The sequence below is a fragment of the Elephas maximus genome, chromosome 1, assembly GCF_024166365.1.
Source record: "Elephas maximus indicus isolate mEleMax1 chromosome 1, mEleMax1 primary haplotype, whole genome shotgun sequence".
NCBI lineage: Eukaryota > Metazoa > Chordata > Mammalia > Proboscidea > Elephantidae > Elephas > Elephas maximus.
Window position 1 is genome coordinate 66409549 of NC_064819.1, and position 20328 is coordinate 66429876.

General features: G+C 41.0%; 1 protein-coding gene across 2 annotated transcripts in view; it reads left to right on the plus strand.

The window, feature by feature from the left end:
* The window catches only part of E2F3 (E2F transcription factor 3), a 106085-nt gene extending 87703 nt beyond the window's left edge, over positions 1-18382 (plus strand). The window contains exons 2-7 of one of the 2 annotated variants that reach the window (XM_049876507.1): positions 5357-5468; positions 6682-6901; positions 8420-8578; positions 12242-12356; positions 13629-13764; positions 14932-18382. In XM_049876507.1, coding sequence (XP_049732464.1) covers positions 5357-5468; positions 6682-6901; positions 8420-8578; positions 12242-12356; positions 13629-13764; positions 14932-15194 — 1005 coding nt within the window. In that variant the 3' untranslated portion in view covers positions 15195-18382. The remainder of the gene's footprint in view (positions 1-5356; positions 5469-6681; positions 6902-8419; positions 8579-12241; positions 12357-13628; positions 13765-14931) is intronic. The other variant, XM_049876596.1, reaches the window with a different exon arrangement.
* The last annotated feature ends 1946 nt before the right edge of the window (positions 18383-20328 follow it).

Here is a 20328-nt window from a genome sequence, read left to right on the forward strand (position 1 = left end):
AGGGGGGGCATTCTCCAAAGGAAAATCAACTGCTGTCAGGGCCAAAAGGAGTCCCTGAGTGGTGCAAGTAGTTAACACCCAGAGGTTGGAGATTTGAGTCCACCCAGAGGCTACACAGAAGAAAGACCTGGCAATCTACTTCCAAAAAATCAGCCTTTGAAAATTCTGTGGAGCAGAGTTCTACTCTGACACACATGGGGTGTCCAGGAGTCAGCATCGACTCCATGGCGACTGGTTTTGTTTTAGGGGCAACAAGTGCCAGTTTGTGAGAAACTTCCAGTGTTCTTCACATTCCACTGCTTGGCTGCCCAACAGTTTATTCCTACTCTTCTTCTCACACATACACTTTCAAAAATGCTTGACAACGCAACTCTTTGTTTACCGAGACATGTATCGTACTTGGGGCTGTGGTTCTTAAGTCAGCATGGACTTTGTTGGTAGTAAAAGTTAACCATGAAAAGACTGCAGGAAGGCACCACGTGGGAGATCTTTTGTAAAGAGTAGAAAGATCACCCAGATGCTCACACTATGAGCAAACAAAACTTGAGACAGCTGAAAGAGAAGATTTCCATCTGCCCTGGAGCTCAATCAAGGCCAAGGGGTTTTGGCTCAAATCGCCTGCACTATTTGAAGTCTCCCATCTCATTTTATATTTGCTTTTTGCTTTGCCAAGCATGTGTGCTTGAATTTGGTGAGCTAAATACTAAAATGAAGCTGCTCCATCATATATCAAAACACTCAGATCTTCCCCAAAAAAGAGTCCAGTTTGGCATCCATCTTCAGCTCTAGGCTCTCTACAGGTGTATATGGTCCTTCCATATCCAATTCAGCCCTCCCTCCCCAACCACGTCACAGTGGGGGAAAGTTAAGAGGAGAACCCACCAGAAACTTCCATTTGGAAAAAAAGGAAATGACATACTTGTCATGTCCTCCTGAACCAGATAATGGGCATTTGATACTTCCATGGAGATGTGACTTACTTGTGGAGCCAATATGGCCACGCTGAGTTCTGCCTTCAGGGAGAGTTTTCTGGGGCTGCCCCTCTTTCACAGCTCATTTCTTTTTGATGTCCATTTATGGGCTTAGTGATTAATTCCCTTAGAGGCTGAGGCATCGTTTAAAAACAAACAAACCCATCACCATCAAATTGATTCCGACTCTTAGTGACCCTATAGGACAGAGCAGAAATGCTCCATAGAATTTCCAAGGAGCTGCTGGTAGATTTGAACTGCCAGCCTTTTGATTAGCAACCGAGCTCATAACCACTGCGCCACCAGGGCTCTGAGACATCATAGGCCTTTGCTTTCTAGACGTAGACTTGTTGTTAGTTGTAGTCAAGTTGGCTTCAACTCACGGTGACCTAACGTACAGCAGAACAAAACAAAACATTGCTCAGTCGTGCACCATCTTCATGATCATTAGTATGTTTGAGTCCATGGTTGTGGCTATTGTATACTGCCTTCCATCCTATGTATAGTGCCTTCCAACCTAAGTATAGTGCCTTCCATCCTATGTATAGTGCCTTCCGTCCTATGTATACTACCTTCCAACCTAGGGGGCTCATCTTCCAGCACTATACCGGACAATATTCTTTTGTGATCTACAGTGTCTTCATTGACTGATTTTCAGAAGTGGATCTCTAGGCCTTTCTTCCTAGCCTGTCTTAGTCTGGAGGCTCTGCTGAAACCAGTCCACCATGGGTAACCCTGTTGGTTGAAATACTGAAGGCATAGCTCCCAACATCACAGCAACATGTGGTCTGTCAATATAAGTGGCTTTAAAATTTAATAGACTTTGTATGTAGTATTTAGACTTTGAAGGAGCCTTCGTGGTGCAGTGGTTAAGCTCTCGACTGCTAACCAAAAGGTTGGTAGTTTGAATCCGCCAGCTACTCCAAGAGAGAAGGATATGACAGTCTGATTCCGTAAAGATTTACAGCCTTGGAAACCCTCTGTCCTGTGGAGTCACTATGAGTCAGACTGTACTCCATGGAAAGGAGTTTGGTTATTTTGGGTGATTTAAATTTGGTCAGCCTTATCGTTTGGTGCTTGGTAACCAAAGTCATACATCCTGACTACTCATGGTCCTTGAAGTTAGAGCTCAGTCTGGGAATTTCTTTTGGGAGTTTCCTTAGCCTACAGCTTAATGCCTCCACAGGCCTTTGCCTCGCACAATTGGAAGCAGTAGCCTGGAATGGGGAGCTGAGGTTTCGCAGGTTGCTGGCCAGTGGGTGGTTCTTTACTGTCACTGTTCAAGAGGGGCACAGCCTGAGGGACCCAGGAGTTCTGGGTCTCAAATTCTTCAGCTTTGCTTTCCTTCTGTTGACTTTAGTTTGGGCAGAGCTTGGGTTGCTTTCTACAAAGTGAAAAGTTCTCCATAGCAAAGCTGTTCCCTCCCTTGTCTGCTTTTAGATGAGCCAGCCTCAATGAAGCTTCTTGTCTCTCTGTAGTAGCTTCATGAAGGTCATAAGACGTGGCTGACATACTCTAGCCTCCTGCCACTCTTTAACAAGGCTTGCCAGCTCCCGTCGCACCATGGCTCATCTCAACTCAGCCAATTCCACAGGCTGTCGATTACAGTCTTACCCAAGGAGCCCCCGGTTGATTAATGTTTCCACTTGGCTACTACCGAAGGTTGGAGGTTCAAGTCTACCCAGAGTCACCTCGGAAGAAAGGCCCGGCAATCTCTTTTGTAAGATCAGCCATTGAAAACCGTGTGGAGCACAGTTCTACTGTGGAGCACAGTTCTACTGTGGAGCACAGTTCTGCTGTGGTGCACACGGGGTTGCCATGAGTTAGAGTCAACTCTACAGCTACTGGTTACTGGTTATCACTTAAAACGCCACACTTCCAGGTTCCCAGTGCAAACTGCTGTAAGCAAAAAGGGAATTTTGTTGGCTAGTGGAACCGAACAGTATGGGGGAAGGCTAGCTGTTGCCCTCTGAGTTTCAAACGACAGCCTCAGAACCCTCTCTCTGCATCTCCACTCTGCTTCCCCTTGTGGAGGCTCCATTCTCAGGTAGCTTCAGGCTACCAGCTCTTCAGCCCTACTAAGAAGGACACACCCCCTTCTTGCCAGCAGTTTCGGAAAAATTCCTGGGATTAGCATTTGTTCACCCACCCTTGGTCATGTGCCACCCATACCCAGTCACTGTGGAAGGATGGGAGGAAGGAAGATGGTCAGCCAGGCATTTTGTGTACAAACTCACTTAAGCTGTGAGAGAGTAGGATGACTCCCTAAAGAACAACCAGGGAACTTTTACCCGAGGAAGAGGTAACGTCTACTGGGCCAGCGAAAAACAACAGCCCCACACAGGGACTTGACATAATAGTTAGGAGGGAAAAATAAAGTGGAGAAAGCAAATGCCGATTTGTCATTGTTAGAGTTTTAGAGTAATATTTAGCACAGCTCCGTCCAGTAGAGAGATAACGTGTAGTCCAAATGCAAACCACATACTAAAGAAAAATAAAGACAGTGATGACATTGATTGTAATACTTAATTGTAATATTTAATTCTATTTTATATAGCCAAAATATTACCATTTTAACACGTAATCAATATAAAAGTTATTGAGCCATTTTACCCTTTTTTTTATAGTGGAGTCCCTGGGTGCTGCAAATGGTTAAATGCTAGGTTGCTAACCGAAAGGTTGGAGGTTCGAGTTCACCCAGAGGTACCTCAGAAGAAAGGCCTGGTGATCTACTTCCAGAAAAAATCAATCATTGAAAAACCTATGGAGCACAGTTCTATTCTGACACACATGAGGTGGCCGTGTGTCAGACTTGACGTGATGGCCATTGGTGGTGGCAGTGGTTTTTCATACTAAGCCTTTGATATCCAGTGTGTGTTTTACATTTGCAGTGCACCTCTGGACAAGCCACATGTGATTGACTAGTGGCTCCCGTATTTAACAGTGCAGTTTTAGCTGATAACTTTCTGTAGAGGAGCTAGAAATCTGTGATCAACTGTGTGTTTCCAAATCGTGGTGAGTCATTTGGAAATTACAAATCTCCTCATCAGACCACTCTTCCCTAAAATGAGCCTAATTGCACATCGCTGTGTGGTGGCATAGTGGGTGAGTGCTATGGCTGCTTACCAAAAGGCCGGCAATTCGAACCCACCAGGCGCTCCTTGGAAACTCTATGGGGCAGTTCTACTCTGTCCTATAGGGTCACTCAGAGCCAGAATCGACTCAAAAGCAACGGTTTAACGGGTGTAGTGGTCCTGGTGGCATGCTGGTTAAGAGCTCGGCTGCTAGCCAAAGGGTCAGCAGTTCAAATCTACCAGCCACTCTTTGGAAAACCTATGGGGCAGTTTATCTCTGTCCTATAGGGTCGCTATGAGTTGAAATCAACTCGAGGGGGATGGGTTTGGTTTGGTGCTTGATTTCCGTGGTTATCTAGTTGATGCCACGTCTCTTGCCTTAACACCCAGTACATGCATACTGTTAGTACTTAGCAGTTACTTGTTTAATTATCTGCCTTCTCTCTTCAACTCTAAGCCGTAAGGAGACAGGTCCATCTCTACCATTCTTACCTCTGTTCCCTAAGCCCAGTTCCCAGTACATGGAAGGCACTGAGGGGTTATTTCAAAAGTGAAATGGAATTGAATTAGAAATAGGCAAGAACTTCTTGTCTATCAGATTTGATGACAAAATGGGGACATTAATACCAGTGGAAGTCCAAGATTAAGTGTTTGCTGTATTGATTATTCTGATGGATGGTCATTCGTAGTGCGTGGCTACCTGTGTTACTGTTCAATTGCTCTTCCTTTCATTCAGTATATTTACTGAGTGATCAACTACCTACAGAAATCCAGGCTCTGTGCCAAGCATTGGGTGTACAAAGATAAACGAGAAGCTGTACCTGTCTTTAAGGAAATGAAAAACAGAGAGTAAAGCAACTTTTAAAATATATCTAGTATGTGTTATCATAGAAACAAACACAGAGTGCTTGGAGAGGACAAGGAAGATGATCTGAGAACTGGAGAGGGACGCTGGGGAGAAGTGATTTAACTCGCATGAACCTTGCTGTGCTCTTAGCATCTAGTTCTATGCTAGGCACAAACATTGAATGCATGAATAGATGAACAACATGACTCCTGAACCTAATCCTAAAGGATCATTGGGTTTATCCATCTGAGGGTAGAAGGACTGTCACTGCAGGTGACGAGAGTTTGTGTGATGGTCCAGCCTCCAGAGTTAGAGTCCTGACTATCAGGGATGACAAGTTGCTGAATGCAGTGGAACAGAGTTGGGATGAGCTCGCACCATTTGACAAGGCCAGATCACAAACAGCCTCACTTCTTGTTATTGGTGTATGTCCAGTGACGAATGGTTGTATTTTCTTATTACAGGCAAAGCGAAGGCTGGAGCTGGGAGAAAGCGGTCATCAGTACCTCTCAGATGGTTTAAAAACCCCCAAGGGCAAAGGAAGAGCTGCACTCCGAAGTCCAGACAGTCCAAAAAGTAAGGGTCCTTTCATCATTTTCTTTATTCTCTTTGGTGTGGGATTCCCAACTTTCAAAGCTTGTGGCTGAAAAGATGCAAAGGTGTGAATGATTTTGGCATGTTTTGTTCTTCCGCATCTCTTTCTGTGCCTACCCAGAAAATATACACAGCATCTGCAGATACCTATTCACTCAGCTACCTGAATACTGGCTTAAGGGAAGGCCCCTTTAAATGTGTGAAGTTTTATTTTCAACTCAGAATACAAGTGGTTTGGTAACGTTGTATAATGAAATTTAATTTTAACTTCCCTTAATGGCCATGACTTCAGAGTCTGAGAATAACTGAATCCAGAAGAAGCAGCATGTCTGCACTGACCTAAATCTCTAGCTCAGCATATAGCAGCATAGGATTTGATGGAGACCAGTAAATTACAGCTAGTTTCGCTTTCCGTCAAACTCCCATTATTTCTTTTGGGAGAGCAAGAAAAGTAGGTTAGAAATACCCAAATAGTTGCTTTATGTCTTTTGCATTTACTGTAAAAGCTAAGTTGGACTTTGTTCTCTCCTTTGCCTATGTGCATTCAGGCAATCGACACATTGCATCTAATGCAAAATTAAACACAGTTTTAAATAAGGAAGTTTCATTTAAGAGAGAGAGATCTAAAGAAAAAAAAAAACTTCCAGGTGTTCTCCATCCAAATAAAGCACTGTTTAAAAAATTGGTGAACAAGTTATATACACACAGAGACACTGGGGCCTCTATGTGGCCCCCAAAATACACAAGACCAGTTACAATGCTGCTGTTTGAGCCCCTGTCCTGGATGCTGGAGAAATTCATAGCATGGCTCCATTGGCTTAGGCCCTATGTGATGCTGATCCCATGAGGCCACAGCACTTTTTCATTCATTCAACAGATATTTTTGAGCACTTCCTATGTGTGAATTACTTCACTAGACCCAGGGAGTAGCATAAGCCAAAATAGAAGCCACCGAGAACTTCAAAATATAGTGCTTTAATCCAACACAGTAATTTTTACTGTCCCTTCTGTTTCTAATAAAGCAATCTCATAGCTTTCTATAACTTGCCAAAAGCAACAGCAACAATGGCTTTGCTTCAAATACTAATACTTGGGCTGCAGCGGGAAAGAGGGCTTGCTTAACTGCAAAGACACCCTTCATTTCTTTACCTTTCCCCCTACCCCCCCACCCGCTCGGTTTTTGTTTTTCTTTAAGCTCCAAAATCTCCCTCAGAAAAAACACGGTATGATACGTCACTTGGTCTGCTCACCAAGAAGTTCATTCAGCTACTGAGCCAATCACCCGATGGGGTCTTGGATTTGAACAAGGCAGCTGAGGTGCTTAAAGTGCAAAAGAGAAGGATTTATGACATCACCAACGTCCTGGAAGGCATCCACCTCATTAAGAAGAAATCTAAAAACAACGTTCAGTGGATGTGAGTATGAGCCCACAGCTTCCCTGTTCCTTGTGTCTGATGAGATGGTTTCAAGCTGCATCAGGTTTTCTGAGTTCCAGCTTCCACATTTATACCACACTTCTTTTCCCTCTCACTCTTCTTCTCTATCCTTTTCTCTTCCCTTCTTAATCTCTTAGCCAGAAGTTTGGGAATCTTTAAAAAGAGACTTTCTGCTTAAATATTGTTGAAGATGAAAGAGCTGATATTTAATTAGCCTCAAGCAAGGGGATAGTTGGATGAAATGGCGGCACGAATGTAAGCTAGAATGCTGCTCATCTTTTACGATGGTATCTGTGTGTGTTCATGTGTGTAATCTAATAGACGCTTACACACATGTCTTTGGATTGTCTCCAGTGGGAATTTGGAAATTAAGGCTTATGGGTCATCTCTGCGTACAGGCAGTCCCAGATTACAAACGAGTTTTGTTCCTAAATGGGTCTCTAAGTCAAATTTGTACGTAAGTCAGAACAGTTAGGTACGGTTCGCATCTAACATCTGTTAATTAAATGTTTAGTATATAGTATGTAGCTTACCTTTCTATGCATAAAAAACCTTAAGCACTTCCAGATACACTAAAACATCTTTAACATAATACAGTATTATATACTCTTATGTACTGTATTAATACAGTAATTATCATCATGTTTAGATGCATGTCGTAAAGTAGCGCCTGTTTGTTATTACAAACCATTGAGCATACCTCGAATTTTTAATATAACAGGTTTTACAAAGGTTGGTTTGTAACTACAGGTTATAGGTAAGTCAGGCTTCACAATAATATATAATGTCGTTGGTGAATGATAGACAGAGCATCTAAACAGCCAGGGTTTTATAAGGACAGCATCGAGCTACTAAAGCATTGTTGGAAGGTGCACACCTCTTACGGGGTGGCTTCAAACGTGATGATATAAACAGGCAACTTTTTTGTACTTTTTTGAAATTTGTGACAGTTTGGTAATCCACTTTGGCCTCATGGTTTCGAGAAACCTGTTGCGTGTCCGTCTTTATTCTTACATTCAGCACATACATCTGTTTTCTTTACCTCTTTTCTTTTTAGTTGTTGGTATACAACCTCATAAATTACCTGAGTCTTCATGCTTTTTAGATGATTTTCTTTTAACCATTCAGTCTTTCAGATGACATATCCTTCTATCCTTTTCTTTCCTTCCTCTGGTTTTTTGCCCTGGAAGCATGTGGCAGGGGAACACTCCTTTTTGCCCTTTGAATTTTAGCCTGCTGAAGAAACAGGTCCCCCAGGAGAAAAGTGGAAACAGCAATGTCTTTTCACTTAATTTCTATGGTGTGAAAAGTGAAGGACTATATTTATTTTAAAAAATGCATAAATGTTCTAATTTTAACACTTCACTAATAAGCATCGTGACCTCCCGTATCGAGAGGGGCCATTTGCCCAAAGGATCATTTCTCCCTCCTCTTCCCTCGGCCCCCCGCTCTGGCCTCTCCCGAGCAGCCGCGAAAAGTCTGTGTTTGTATTCCTAGGGGCTGCAGTCTGTCTGAGGACGGTGGCATGCTGGCCCAGTGCCAAGGCCTGTCAAAGGAAGTGACCGAGCTCAGTCAGGAAGAGAAGAAACTAGATGAACTCATCCAAAGCTGCACCCTGGACCTCAAACTGTTAACCGAGGATTCAGAGAATCAAAGATATCCTTTGTGCCACCTGTTCATTGGGGGTTAGTGCCTTCTAGACTATGTCCAGGGCTGACAATCTGACACGCTCACGGTAAAATTTTACTCTGATTTCATGTAAAGGAGAGAGAGAGAATGTGTGTGTGTGTGTGTGTGTGTGTGTGTGTGTGTGTATAAACCCACTTCATTTTGCCTAAGAAGTCATTATTTATAAGACATTCATTGGAGTGGATCCTACCATATTTATTTTGATAGCCAGGTTGGAACTGTTTTTTAAAGCATTTTATTCATGTGTGGTCGAGACATATGGATACACTCATAGCATAAGCCCATAATATTATAAGACTAAGGTGTCAGTATTAATATTAATGACAACATTTAACAGATTGATCTTTGGCTTCCCAGATTTTTGGTGGGTGTTAGCTGTCACTGTTGGGGTTTTTGCATTCTATTTTTTCATCAGGTATTGTAGCAGTTGGAATTTGTTGAATCTATCTGATTGGGCAATGGTCAAAAGATTGGAAAAAAGTATAGGAAAATAATACTACAACTTTTAAAGTGCTTTATGCCAATTCCCAACATCAACAACTGACTTCAGAAGCACCCGTGGCTGGAGAAACCTCTATTCATCTGTTCATCTACAAACATTAGCTGTTGGAGATAAAAATATGACAAACCATTTCTTGTTGACAGCCTCAACTTGCTGGCAGTCTGTTGACCATCCCAGGAAACTTGGTCTTCATGACTTTACTACAGACCAAAGGGAGAGAGCTACTGCTTCATTATGTAGAAGAGAAGCTTTCTCAAATATTCTCAATCATTAGAAGACAAAACCAATACTTTAACTTACCCCATCTTTAATTTTTGTTCCAAACTGCTGATTATTCTACACTTACCTTTGTTACCCAGAAAATAAAATGAGTTCTGCCCAGTCTCTTCTAGTGTCTCATCACTGATAAACTTTCCCGCAGAGGCTATTGGGACAGTTAACTCTGTAATAGCTCAGTTTTTTAAATGTGACCTTCTGTCTTAGGGTTCTCTAGAGAAACAGGACCAGTAAGATACATATAGAGAAAGAGACAGAGAGAGGTTGATTTTAAGGAATTGGCTTGAGCAGTTCTGGGGGTTGTCATGTCCGAAATCTATAGGTCAGGTAACAAGCTGGAGATTCCTGCAGTATCTTGTGACACAAAATCCATAGCTCAGGCCTGGGAAGAGTAAAGGAGTTCTGTCAAAATGTCTGTTTCTAGTCTGGAAGAAGACTACACCCTAGGGAAAACTCCCTTTTTGCTCTTAAGACCTTCAACTGATTGGGTGAGGCCCACCCACATTATGTAGGGTAATATGCTTTACTTAAGGCCAACTGATTTAATCATGTGTAATCATAAAAAAAAAAAAAAGAAAGAAATTTAATCATAAAAGCATCTAGACCAAACACTGGTCACCATAGCCTAGCCAAGCTGACACGTAAAATCAAACATCACACCTGCAATTCTTTTTACCCGTTGACCAAAGGATTAACCTTGTCAGCTGATAATTAGTGAGATGGAGAAGCGGCGTGATGATTTTGAACCCCCATTGGTGGCCAGAGTGGGCTGACAGGGGGAATAAGAATAGCTCTAGTTGGGCTGTTTCATTCGGAGCCTCATTATGGAGGAGAGTGGTAGTTATACACAGTTGGCAGCTTCCTGGAACATGTGGCTTAGAGCATTGTCACCTACATTAGCTTTTTCTCAGGCCTTTTGTTGCCGAAAAAGAAATCTTCCTTACAGGGAGTTGCTAGCCCAAGAAGCAAATTCAGGACGGAGCCAGAAAGCAAGCACTTTTAAGTCTGTAAGATTAGAGAATATGTTTGCACAATTTATTTCAATGTGCCATTCAGTTCCCTATTCAGTACAGCTTGTTCACAAATATGTTGAAATTTTCCTTCCTGCAGCATGTTGAGTAATTGTAGATGAGTTTTATTTTAATAAGTTCTTGTCCCATAGCTTTTTGAGAGTGAGCTGTGGAATAAATACCGGGTTATCGGTTTTTTCTAGTGTTCTGAGGAAAATTCAGAACTGTCACGTCTTCTGCAAAGGCACCAGTTGGCTTCCTTGATGGGATGAGTGGTAATCGAAAACCCAGAATCTTGCCCGAGAGTCACTATCCAGCTCGACATCGAATTATCTGTTGTCTCAACTGTTGAGACTTGAAGTAGATGGTCTGTGATAGATTCCCCCTAAATGTATGTGCAAATTTTGTGTGGGTATGCTTTTTTTTCTAGAGAACGAGTTCATGGGTTCCTTCAGATCCCTGGGTGGTACAAACGTTTTAGGCTCAACCACTTACCTAAAGGTTGGTGGTTTGAATCCACCCGGGAGCACCACGGAAGAAAAGCCTGATTACCTGCTTCTGTAAAGAAAACAGCCAAGAAAAACTCATGGAGCAGTTCTGCCCTGTAATACCTGGGGTCTCCATGAGTCAGAAGCGACTCTACAGCAGTGGGTGTTTGTTTTTTTGGTTTGATTCTAAGGGTTATAATTTCCATTAGGCTCTCTAAGCCCTATTTCTGTATTAAATGTGTTATCACCAGACTCTTATCAGCTGTGTTATATTACCTACTGAAATGCCTTCATTGAGTTGTGATTTACTGTTGTGTCCTTGACATTTTTTTGGTTTATTAAAAACAACTGGTTGAAGATATTGCACATTAATTATGTTACTCCATGTCCCTTATATAAGAAAGTTATGTGACCTATTCTTTTTTGGTGCCAAGTATAAATTTGTCTTTTCAGGCAAGCTTACACAAATGCTTTTGTCATATAATAAGTACCATATTCTCTCACAGTGTTCTTTTTAGGTTCAGCTGCTAGGACCCTTGAAAGAGTCTTTCAGTACTAAGAAGTAACTACCAAGAGTACTGAAATATTATTTTATTCTCTTTTCCTAAATCAGTTTCTCAAATTCATTCAGGTTGCCAAGTCCCTGGAAGCTGCTTTCCTCCTTGTAAACTCTGCAATATTGATAGACTTAACAACATAAGAAGGATGACTTTTCTAATAGAGATATGATGACACTCTTCCCTGTAGGCAAAAAATAATCATAACCAGCCCAGGTGCACTTAAGAAACCAAGCTGTCTGCCTGAGCAGCATTCTGAGTTCTTCCACTGATATATCTATCTGCTACTTGTTCATTCATTTAGGTGGCTGCTGATACTTGATAATACTCAACCAGTAGCTAGGAGTAGCTGGAGTTTCCAAAAAATTATGGAGAGTAGAACTTGAAATTTTTCTTCAAGTTGGGGTCTGCCGTCATTCAGTGTGGTTGAGAGAACCCTTCACTGGCACTCATGGAATACCTGTGTTCCAGAGGAGCCTGGCTTGAAAATCTAGACCTAAGTGGGTTTTCATTCTCTTTTGATAATTTGCTTTACCTATTCTGTTTCTGTGTTTTGATAATTTAATTATCCACAAACTTTTAGAAACAGACTCTGTAAAGTTGTAATCTCTTGTTGCTAGAATATCAACCAGAAAAGATCATTCAGGGGGATTCTATAAATTTAAAGGTCTAAAAGAGGTGATAGATATATTCTGATAAGTTATAAAATGCTTTGAAATTTTTCCATGTATCTGTTTTGTTGCTTTCATAATGGTTACTTCTGAGGCAGTATGGCAAATTTCCTTAACACTTGTCACGTTAGCTTATGTAACATATCAAGATATTCGAAAAATTAGTGGCCTTAAAGACCAAACTGTTATAGTTGTGAAAGCCCCTCCAGAAACAAGACTTGAAGTGCCTGACCCACTAGAGGTAAGGAGACAGCATCTTTGTTCATCTGCAAAGATCTTGTTGGGATGCCTGAGGTGAAAGAGTCATTGACTCATATTTGAAGCTTGTCCCCTCCGAAAAACGTCATAATTCTTTCCTATCCATTTTTTATAGCCCTAAAATTAAGAATCATTTCAACAGTTTGATATTTATTGTTTACAAAAAAATTGTGACATGGCAGAGCATCCAACTTGAATTAATATGTAATGCTCTGCCCTGCTCATATTGTGCTTTCTTGTCTTTTTCATAATTTGTGCAATTTAGGAAATTGTGTGTTGATTATCTTGTATATGGTTCCTACCGTGAAGAGAGATAGGAAAAGTTTTAAGGTCTCTCTCTAACTTATCTTGACACATTTAAAGAATTTATTATTTATGATATGTTTACTTGTAAGGAATCAAATGGGACTTTGAGTTAATTGATAGAGTAGAATATTGGTAACACAGTAGGAAGCCTATTTTTAGGATTGTTTTCAGATACACTTTGATAATATATGCCAAGACTATAACCATAAGATAAAGAAATGTAGTAAAAAAAAATTTTTTTTTTACCTAGAAGATAAAAAAAATTAAATTTGTAAGCTCCCACCTGGGGTAGATCTCTTACCGTAAGTGACAATAATAGCTCTCCGACCTAAATGAGGAGGAATTTAAAATATCCGTGTGCTGCATCCTCTTATTAGTCTCTACACTTAAGAATGATGATTATTAAAATTCAACATAAAAGACCCCTACCAAAAGGGATTAATAACATGTAAACACTGTATTTGTAACAATTAAAGGGCCTTTTATTAATTTGCCGAAAAAAGGAATATATTTAAAACACACAGTTCACCTCACCTGTAGTGCTCTTTTCACATACTGACCTCAAAAAAGTTTTTTTTTTTCTCTAGAGCCAGGGTTGGCAAAATTTTCTGTGAAGTGGCTAGATAGTAAATAATTTTGGCTTTAGGACTCAAAGTTTCCACTGCAACTATGCAACTACTCAGCTCTGCCATTGTACATGAAAGCAGCCAGAGGGAATACATAAACAGCAGGAAGTGTGTGTGACTCTGTTCCAATAAAACTTTATTTACAAAACCAATTGGAGGACCAGATTTGGCCTGGTCGAAGTTAGTTTGCTAACTCCTGCTCTAGAAGATAGCAGTCATTGATAGACTATCAGTGAAGAAGCAAAATAAACAATGAAAATTACTCATACTTTATATTTTTGGAATTTTCAGTTTGAGCTAATCCCCACTTCTTCTGTTCATAGAGCCTACAAATTCATTTGGCAAGTACCCAAGGACCCATTGAGGTTTACTTATGTCCAGAAGAGACTGAAACACACAGTCCAATGAAAACAAACAACCAAGACCACAATGGGAATATCCCTAAACCCACTTCCAAAGGTAAAAAAAAATCCACTCTAGTCATTTGGTAACAATGTAAAGAATGAAGGCAACTAGAATGAGCCTGTATTGGAACCACAAGTCTAGGCAAGAGACAAAAACTATTATTATTGTTGTTATTAAGGCTACATTTTTTAAAAGGCATTCTGACTAGTGTACAGTCTAAAATAATGATGCTGGGCAAACAACTCCTCCACCCACTTCCAGAGTCCCTTCAGGCTTTTGCTATGGACAGAAACGATTTCCTTACAGTGTTTTGAAAAACTGAGTGAAGTCAGGAGTGAAGCAGCGGCCTGTCTTGGTGAATCATCAACTGCCTTTGACCACATACCTTTGAACGATGCTACAGAGATCATTAGGGAGGCAAATGGAAAAAGCTTGGAGAAAAGCCTTTTATCTAAGAGCTTTTGTCTTAACCATCCATCCTCTGCCCCATGTGATGGGGAGAGGATATGGGAAGAAAATCCCAGAAAAATAAATCTAACTCCTCCGCTTCTATCCTTCGAGGACAAAGGAAGTCCTATGCAGTCTTTTTTTCTTCAGTTTCAACTTGGGGATATGTACTTAATTTTTTTCCCCAGCTATCACCCAATGTATTAGTGAAAATAGGAGTGAGTTAAGTGAATAGGTGTGATTTGGTACGGAGCGAAAACACAGCACCTCGCATGGTAAAACCAAAGACCTGTTGTTTTGTTTTGTTTTTCATCATAGCCATTCAAAATGGACATGTCTTACTTGTGTTCTTAAAGGTGTCTTTAATAAGCTGGTTGTTCGAAAAAGACAAAGTTAAAAAATTGATGAACGTCTACTAGGGAGCCAACTTTTCAGTATGCATGTTTCCCTTTGTTTTGAATGACTAATTGATATCAGGAGAAAGTTTTTTGAACTGGTCAGCCTCTGCTCATTAAAGCTATTTGTATCGCTACAGGTAGGTATTTAAAAAGATGTTTGAGTAAGCTAGAACAAAGACCAGTCGCTCTTTCCTGTCCATTGGCACAAAAGGTGATCTGTTTCATAAAAGTGCTATGATTATCTTCAGCCAAGGGCACATATTCTTCCCCCCAGACTTTTTTATAACAAGCAACATATATATACATTCTTCCAAAAGATTCACTTGCTTTTCTTCTTCTAACTGGTTCTTTGTTTCCACCAATCTTTTCATTTCAGACTTGGCTTCAACCAACTCAGGACATAGCGATTGCTCCGTTTCTATGGCAAATCTTTCTCCTTTGGCCTCTCCCGCCAACCTTTTACAGCAGACTGAGGACCAAATTCCTTCCAACCTAGAAGGACCATTTGTGAACTTACTGCCTCCTCTGCTCCAAGAAGACTATCTACTAAGCCTGGGGGAGGAAGAAGGCATCAGTGATCTCTTTGATGCTTACGATTTGGAAAAGCTTCCACTGGTGGAAGACTTCATGTGTAGTTGATTACGCTTCGCGTGAACCCTCCTTATAAACCAATATGTTTTTATTATGGAACCAGAACCTCTGTCATGCAGTGTTGTCCCTTCCTACCTTCTTCCTCCAAGATATTATCATGAAGTAAACTACAAACTTCAAAACAAAGCTGACATTTTAATGAATTAAAAAAAAAATTGTCTAAACGCACAGTTGCAGGCTCTCTTGGGAACGCCCTGCCTTGCCCCAGGCTCCAATCTCATGGATGAGTCAGCAAGTGAGAAAATGTGCAATCAGGTGTCTCCCTCCCCGATTGGCTTGCGGTGCCTGACGGATGGGCTGTAGGATGAGGTCTGGCCACCTGGCCCACTTGAAAACAGCAATCTTCCTTAATAGCATTTCAAGCCGTGCCTTCTCCGCAGAATGCATGTCTTTGGGGTCTGCTAATATGGAATGAAACTGCAGGAAATGTAAGCTTGAAGTCATGCAAAAGTATGAAATGAATTTCTTCAGCTCTTCTTAGGAATATTTAAATTACTGTCATGATTCAGTTTAAGCTATGTACTGTCTGTCACACGAGGAGGTCAGGAGCGCCTCCACAGCCTTCCATATGAAGAACCTGTTTTCAAATCTTTGTCGCAAATACAGAAGAATTATAGAGTTCTGCCACTCTTAGCTGTTGTGGCTTTTCCTGTCTCCATAAACCACTCCCGCCCCCCGCCCCCAATGTCCTTGTAAGTTTAAAGTTTATTTGTAGCCATTGCCTACTTAGGAGTTCTTTGTGGATTGTTTTAAACTTTTTTTTATTTTTTAGCTGCCATTTAAGCATTCCTGTGGCACCCATCACCATTTCAATTTAATTGTTTACTAGGAAGCGGTTCTTGCTAATTCAAATTGGTTAAGCAGAGGGAAAGAACCTCTACTGATCAGAGTATCTAAACCTGTGTGATCTAAGTTTTAACAGCCTCTGCAAGAAGTGGGGTCCCATCAAGCTTCCCTTCATTGAAGGGGGAGCTTGGTGTGAGCCAGTCCTGGAGGTCATCGCCATGGTGGCTCCTTTGAAAGGAGAACCAGGTTAGCAGTCCCAAGGAGCAGCAGGGATGGGTCCCTCCATCCTTGGACTCCCCAGGCACCTGTGACTGGGAAAAGGGCTCTCTTACATTGCACTCAGGGAGATCAGATGGAGAGGCCTCTCGGAAGAAAGATCTGCCCATTCCGTGAGGATATAGTGGCATTTACTTAAAGCTGATAAGAAGAGGGAGCCGCCACTGTGTCTGGTGCTGTTACAGTCCTGGCCACAACCCAGTCCCCTTCGACTGTGAAGGAGTAAGTTGGGCCAAGGGAAGTTAGACCCTAGAAAATGAAGGGATAAGATGCCAGGGCATCTCCCGGTTTACTCTTTGGGAACGTTGTCCCAGGTTGCAAATTCTCTTGGGTATGTCCAAGAATAGCTTCCTCACTGGCAGTTGGAGACAGCCATCTCCCACCAGGCATGTGGCATAGCACCTCCATCCAGATCCACTCGCTGGATGCTAAAGACTGCGGGAATGAGGGGGGAATTGTCATTTAAAAAAAAAAAAAAGAGCAGTTAAAACGCTATGTGCCTGACACAGCGGTAGGCACATAGTAGGCACTCAATTAATATGCGTTTCATTGAATAGAAAATAATCCCTTAGGAAAAAAAATAGAGAAAGCCCCAGCCAGTTTACTCTAGATGGGTTTTCACAATATGCAAAGTGGTGGTGGGGTCAGCAGAAGTGACACCAGCACTTTAAACCATTTGTGTAGGTATGCGTGGGTGTATGTTTGGGGAGAAAAACAAAGGTGCAGATTATCTTCCTTTTTCTTCTTCAGCCTCCATCCTCACCCTCCTCCCCTGACACACACCACCGGACTTGGTCCGAGATGAAGCATTGGGGTGGGGAGGGAGGGGAAGCTTTGTGTTAAGTGCCTACTGGAAATGCACTGTGGGGTTTTTTCCTGTATGGGAAACCATTTATGCCAAGCTTTTTCCCATTCCCCATATTTATCTCATCTGGTTAGCTGCCTCTGCTTCCAGCCTTGTGTAATTCTCTCTGCCAGCTGCACAAAGCTGACTTTTTTCCAAAGTCTGAAGAGTGAGCTCACCTGGCTAGGTAGTTGTGTGTTTTAATTTCTTGTCAAACCTTTTGGTAATGTAATGCTGTATTTATTGTTTCTGCAAAACGAAAGGAATACTAATAAGTCGGAAACGTTCTTTCACGTGTCGGGTTTTTCCAGTGAAGGGGCTTAACTGAGGTACATCAATTAAATGCCCCATACTGTATTCTGTTGGCATTTGTCATTTTATTTTTGACATAGTATCTGGCACACAAAGTGGGTTAGTACTACAGTATTTGTGTTACTTTAAGTACTAAGTATGCAGGTTTCCTGGTACCATTGCGTTGCTGCTATTAAAGCTCACACATGAAATGGCTGAAAGTTACAAATATGCGAATTATGACTGCGTGAGCCTTAGAAACTAAAGTGTATAAAGGGCAAGACATGAGCTGTCAAACAGTGTTAGGTGTGTGTTTATATGTACAGATTTGTGCATAGCGGTGGTTTTATTTAAGTTGTTATGTAGTCGTCTCATATTTTCATTATCTAGCAATTTTGTACAAAAAAAAAAAATAGCAATTAATTTGTAAACACTGCCAGAATATTTTCTAGCTGGTTTGTAATTTTTTAAGAGTGTATTTTTGTTTGTGTCTTTTGTTGTGGTTCTTGTTTTTGTTGTCGTCGTCGTTTTAAGTGTAGATCTGTAAATAAAATTGCAGTATTTAAAGCTTTAGCTTTCAGGAAAATGAAAGTAAGAACTCAGTGTGTGCATGACAACTTGTGGGTTTAAGAGGAGGACTTTGAAGGAAGATGCCTTGAAGAGGAAGACAGGTGGCAAGTGTCAAGTTGTGGTAATTTCTTTTCCTATGGGGTACGTGATTTTGTAAAAAGGAAGTACTTCTCCTGAATTGGGAGTAGGCAAATTACTAATCGGTTTAGCTTTGTGTTGTATGCTAGTTGAAAAAAGAAAATCTGTAATATAATGTAAAAAAAAAAAAAAAAAAGGCGCTTTATGATGGATTTTGTAAATAGATTTGATACAGGATAACCTGTTCTCTAGCTGTGATCTTACCACTTCAAATGGGTGTAATTTGAATAAATTTTGTATGGTAAAGAATCAATAAAATGATTTTTTTTTTAAGAGTTGAGATTTGTGGATGGATTTTTAAAAATATTATACTCCTGTGTTAATTTTTAAAGACATTCTTTAAGAAATCAGAGTTTCTGGGTGGTGCAAATGGTTAACATGTTCATTGCTAAGTAAAGGTTGTCTGTTCAAGTCTACCCAGAGGTGCCTCGGACGAAAGGCCTGGTGATCTACTTTGAAAAGTCAGCCATTGAAAACGTTATGGAGCACAGTTGTACTCTGACACACATTGGGTCGTCATGAGACAGAATCGACTCCATAGCAACTGGTTTCTAATAAGTTAAGGAGAAAAGGTTGAATAAAAGCTCAAAACATCTAATGCTTTAAGGTTTATCTGTAACTCTGGGAATGCTGAGCAAATATTTTTTGTACCTGTGGTGGGCTAGGTATTCTGTGAAGTAGAACTTACCACATCCCTTTAACCACCTGCAGAGATCGCTCCCAGGTATTGAAGAAAAAGTTTTATATTAAGAAAGTGACTTTACAAGTCAAGTTTTACTGCTTATAAGAGGTATGTTGTTGTTAGGTGCTGTCGAGTCAAGTTGGTTCCGACTCATAGTGACCCTGTGTACCACAGAACAAAACACTGCTCAGTCCTACACCATCCTTAAAATCGTTATGCTTGAGCTCATTGTTGCAGCCACTGTGTCAATCCACCTCGTTGAGGGTCTTCCTCTTTTCCGCTGACCCTGTACTCTGCCAAGCCTGATGTCCTTCTCCAGGGACTGATCCCTCCTGACAACATGTCCAAAGTATGTGAGACGCAGTCTCTCCATCCTTGCCTCTGAGGAGCGTTCTGGTTGTACTTCTTCCAAGACAGATTTGTTCGTTCTTTTGGCAGTCCATGGTATATTCAATATTCTTCGCCAACACCACAGTTCAAAGGCGTCAGTTCTTCGGTCTTTTTATTCATTGTCCAGCTTCCACATGTATATGATGCGACTGTAAATACCATGGCTTGGGTCAGGCGCACCTTAATCTTCAAGGTGACATCTTTGCTTTTCAATGCTTTAAAGAGGTCCGATGTAATGCGTCTTTTGATTTCTTGACTACTGCTTCCATGGGTGTTGATATAAGAGGTATGGAAGTGATAAATTTTAATTCTCAAGACTAGCAATTATCTCCCTTGTTCTAGGTTCTTTCTTATAAACGGCACCTATTAGCAGATGAGGATTTTTTTTAAGTGCCATGTCACACCGTTAACTCTCTGCACTTATATAAAACTCTATAGTCTTATGCATTGTGCCCACATCATCAAAGCAGAAGGGTATGAAGTAAAGAAAAATTCCCTGGTCCCCCATCCTTCACCCCAGAGGTAACCCACTCTTCACATTTTTCTGGGTGTATCCTTCCAGCCCAGTCATTTACTAGGTGTATAGGAACGTGTGTGTGCATGTGTATTTTAACGTAAGTTATACCGTATGTGCTATTCAACAGTTGTTTTCTTTTCCACTAAATACATCTTGGACATCTTTCCATGTTAATACTTAATTAAAAAAAAATACTTAATAGATCATGTTTATTCTCTTCAAAGACTGCATAGCATTCTGGTGCTTGGAAATTTAATTATTTAGGCAAGTGATCTCCTGTTTGAGAGGTATTTTTGTTTACTGTGGTATAAAAAATTATATATATATACGTATGTATATAATTTGTTGAATGCCTAAAATACGCCAGCCAGACATTTTTTAATTGTGATAAAATGCACATAACGTAAAATTTGCCACTAGTGACATGTAGTACACTCACGATGTTGGGCAACTATCACCACTAGTTTCATAATGTCCTCATCACCCCAAAAGGAAACCCCATACCCATTAAGCAATCACTCCCCATTCCTCCCTGCTCCCAGCCTCTGGCAACTTCTGATCTGCTTTCTCTGTCTCTATGCATTTGCCTGTTCCAGATATTTCGAATAAATGGAATCATACAATATGT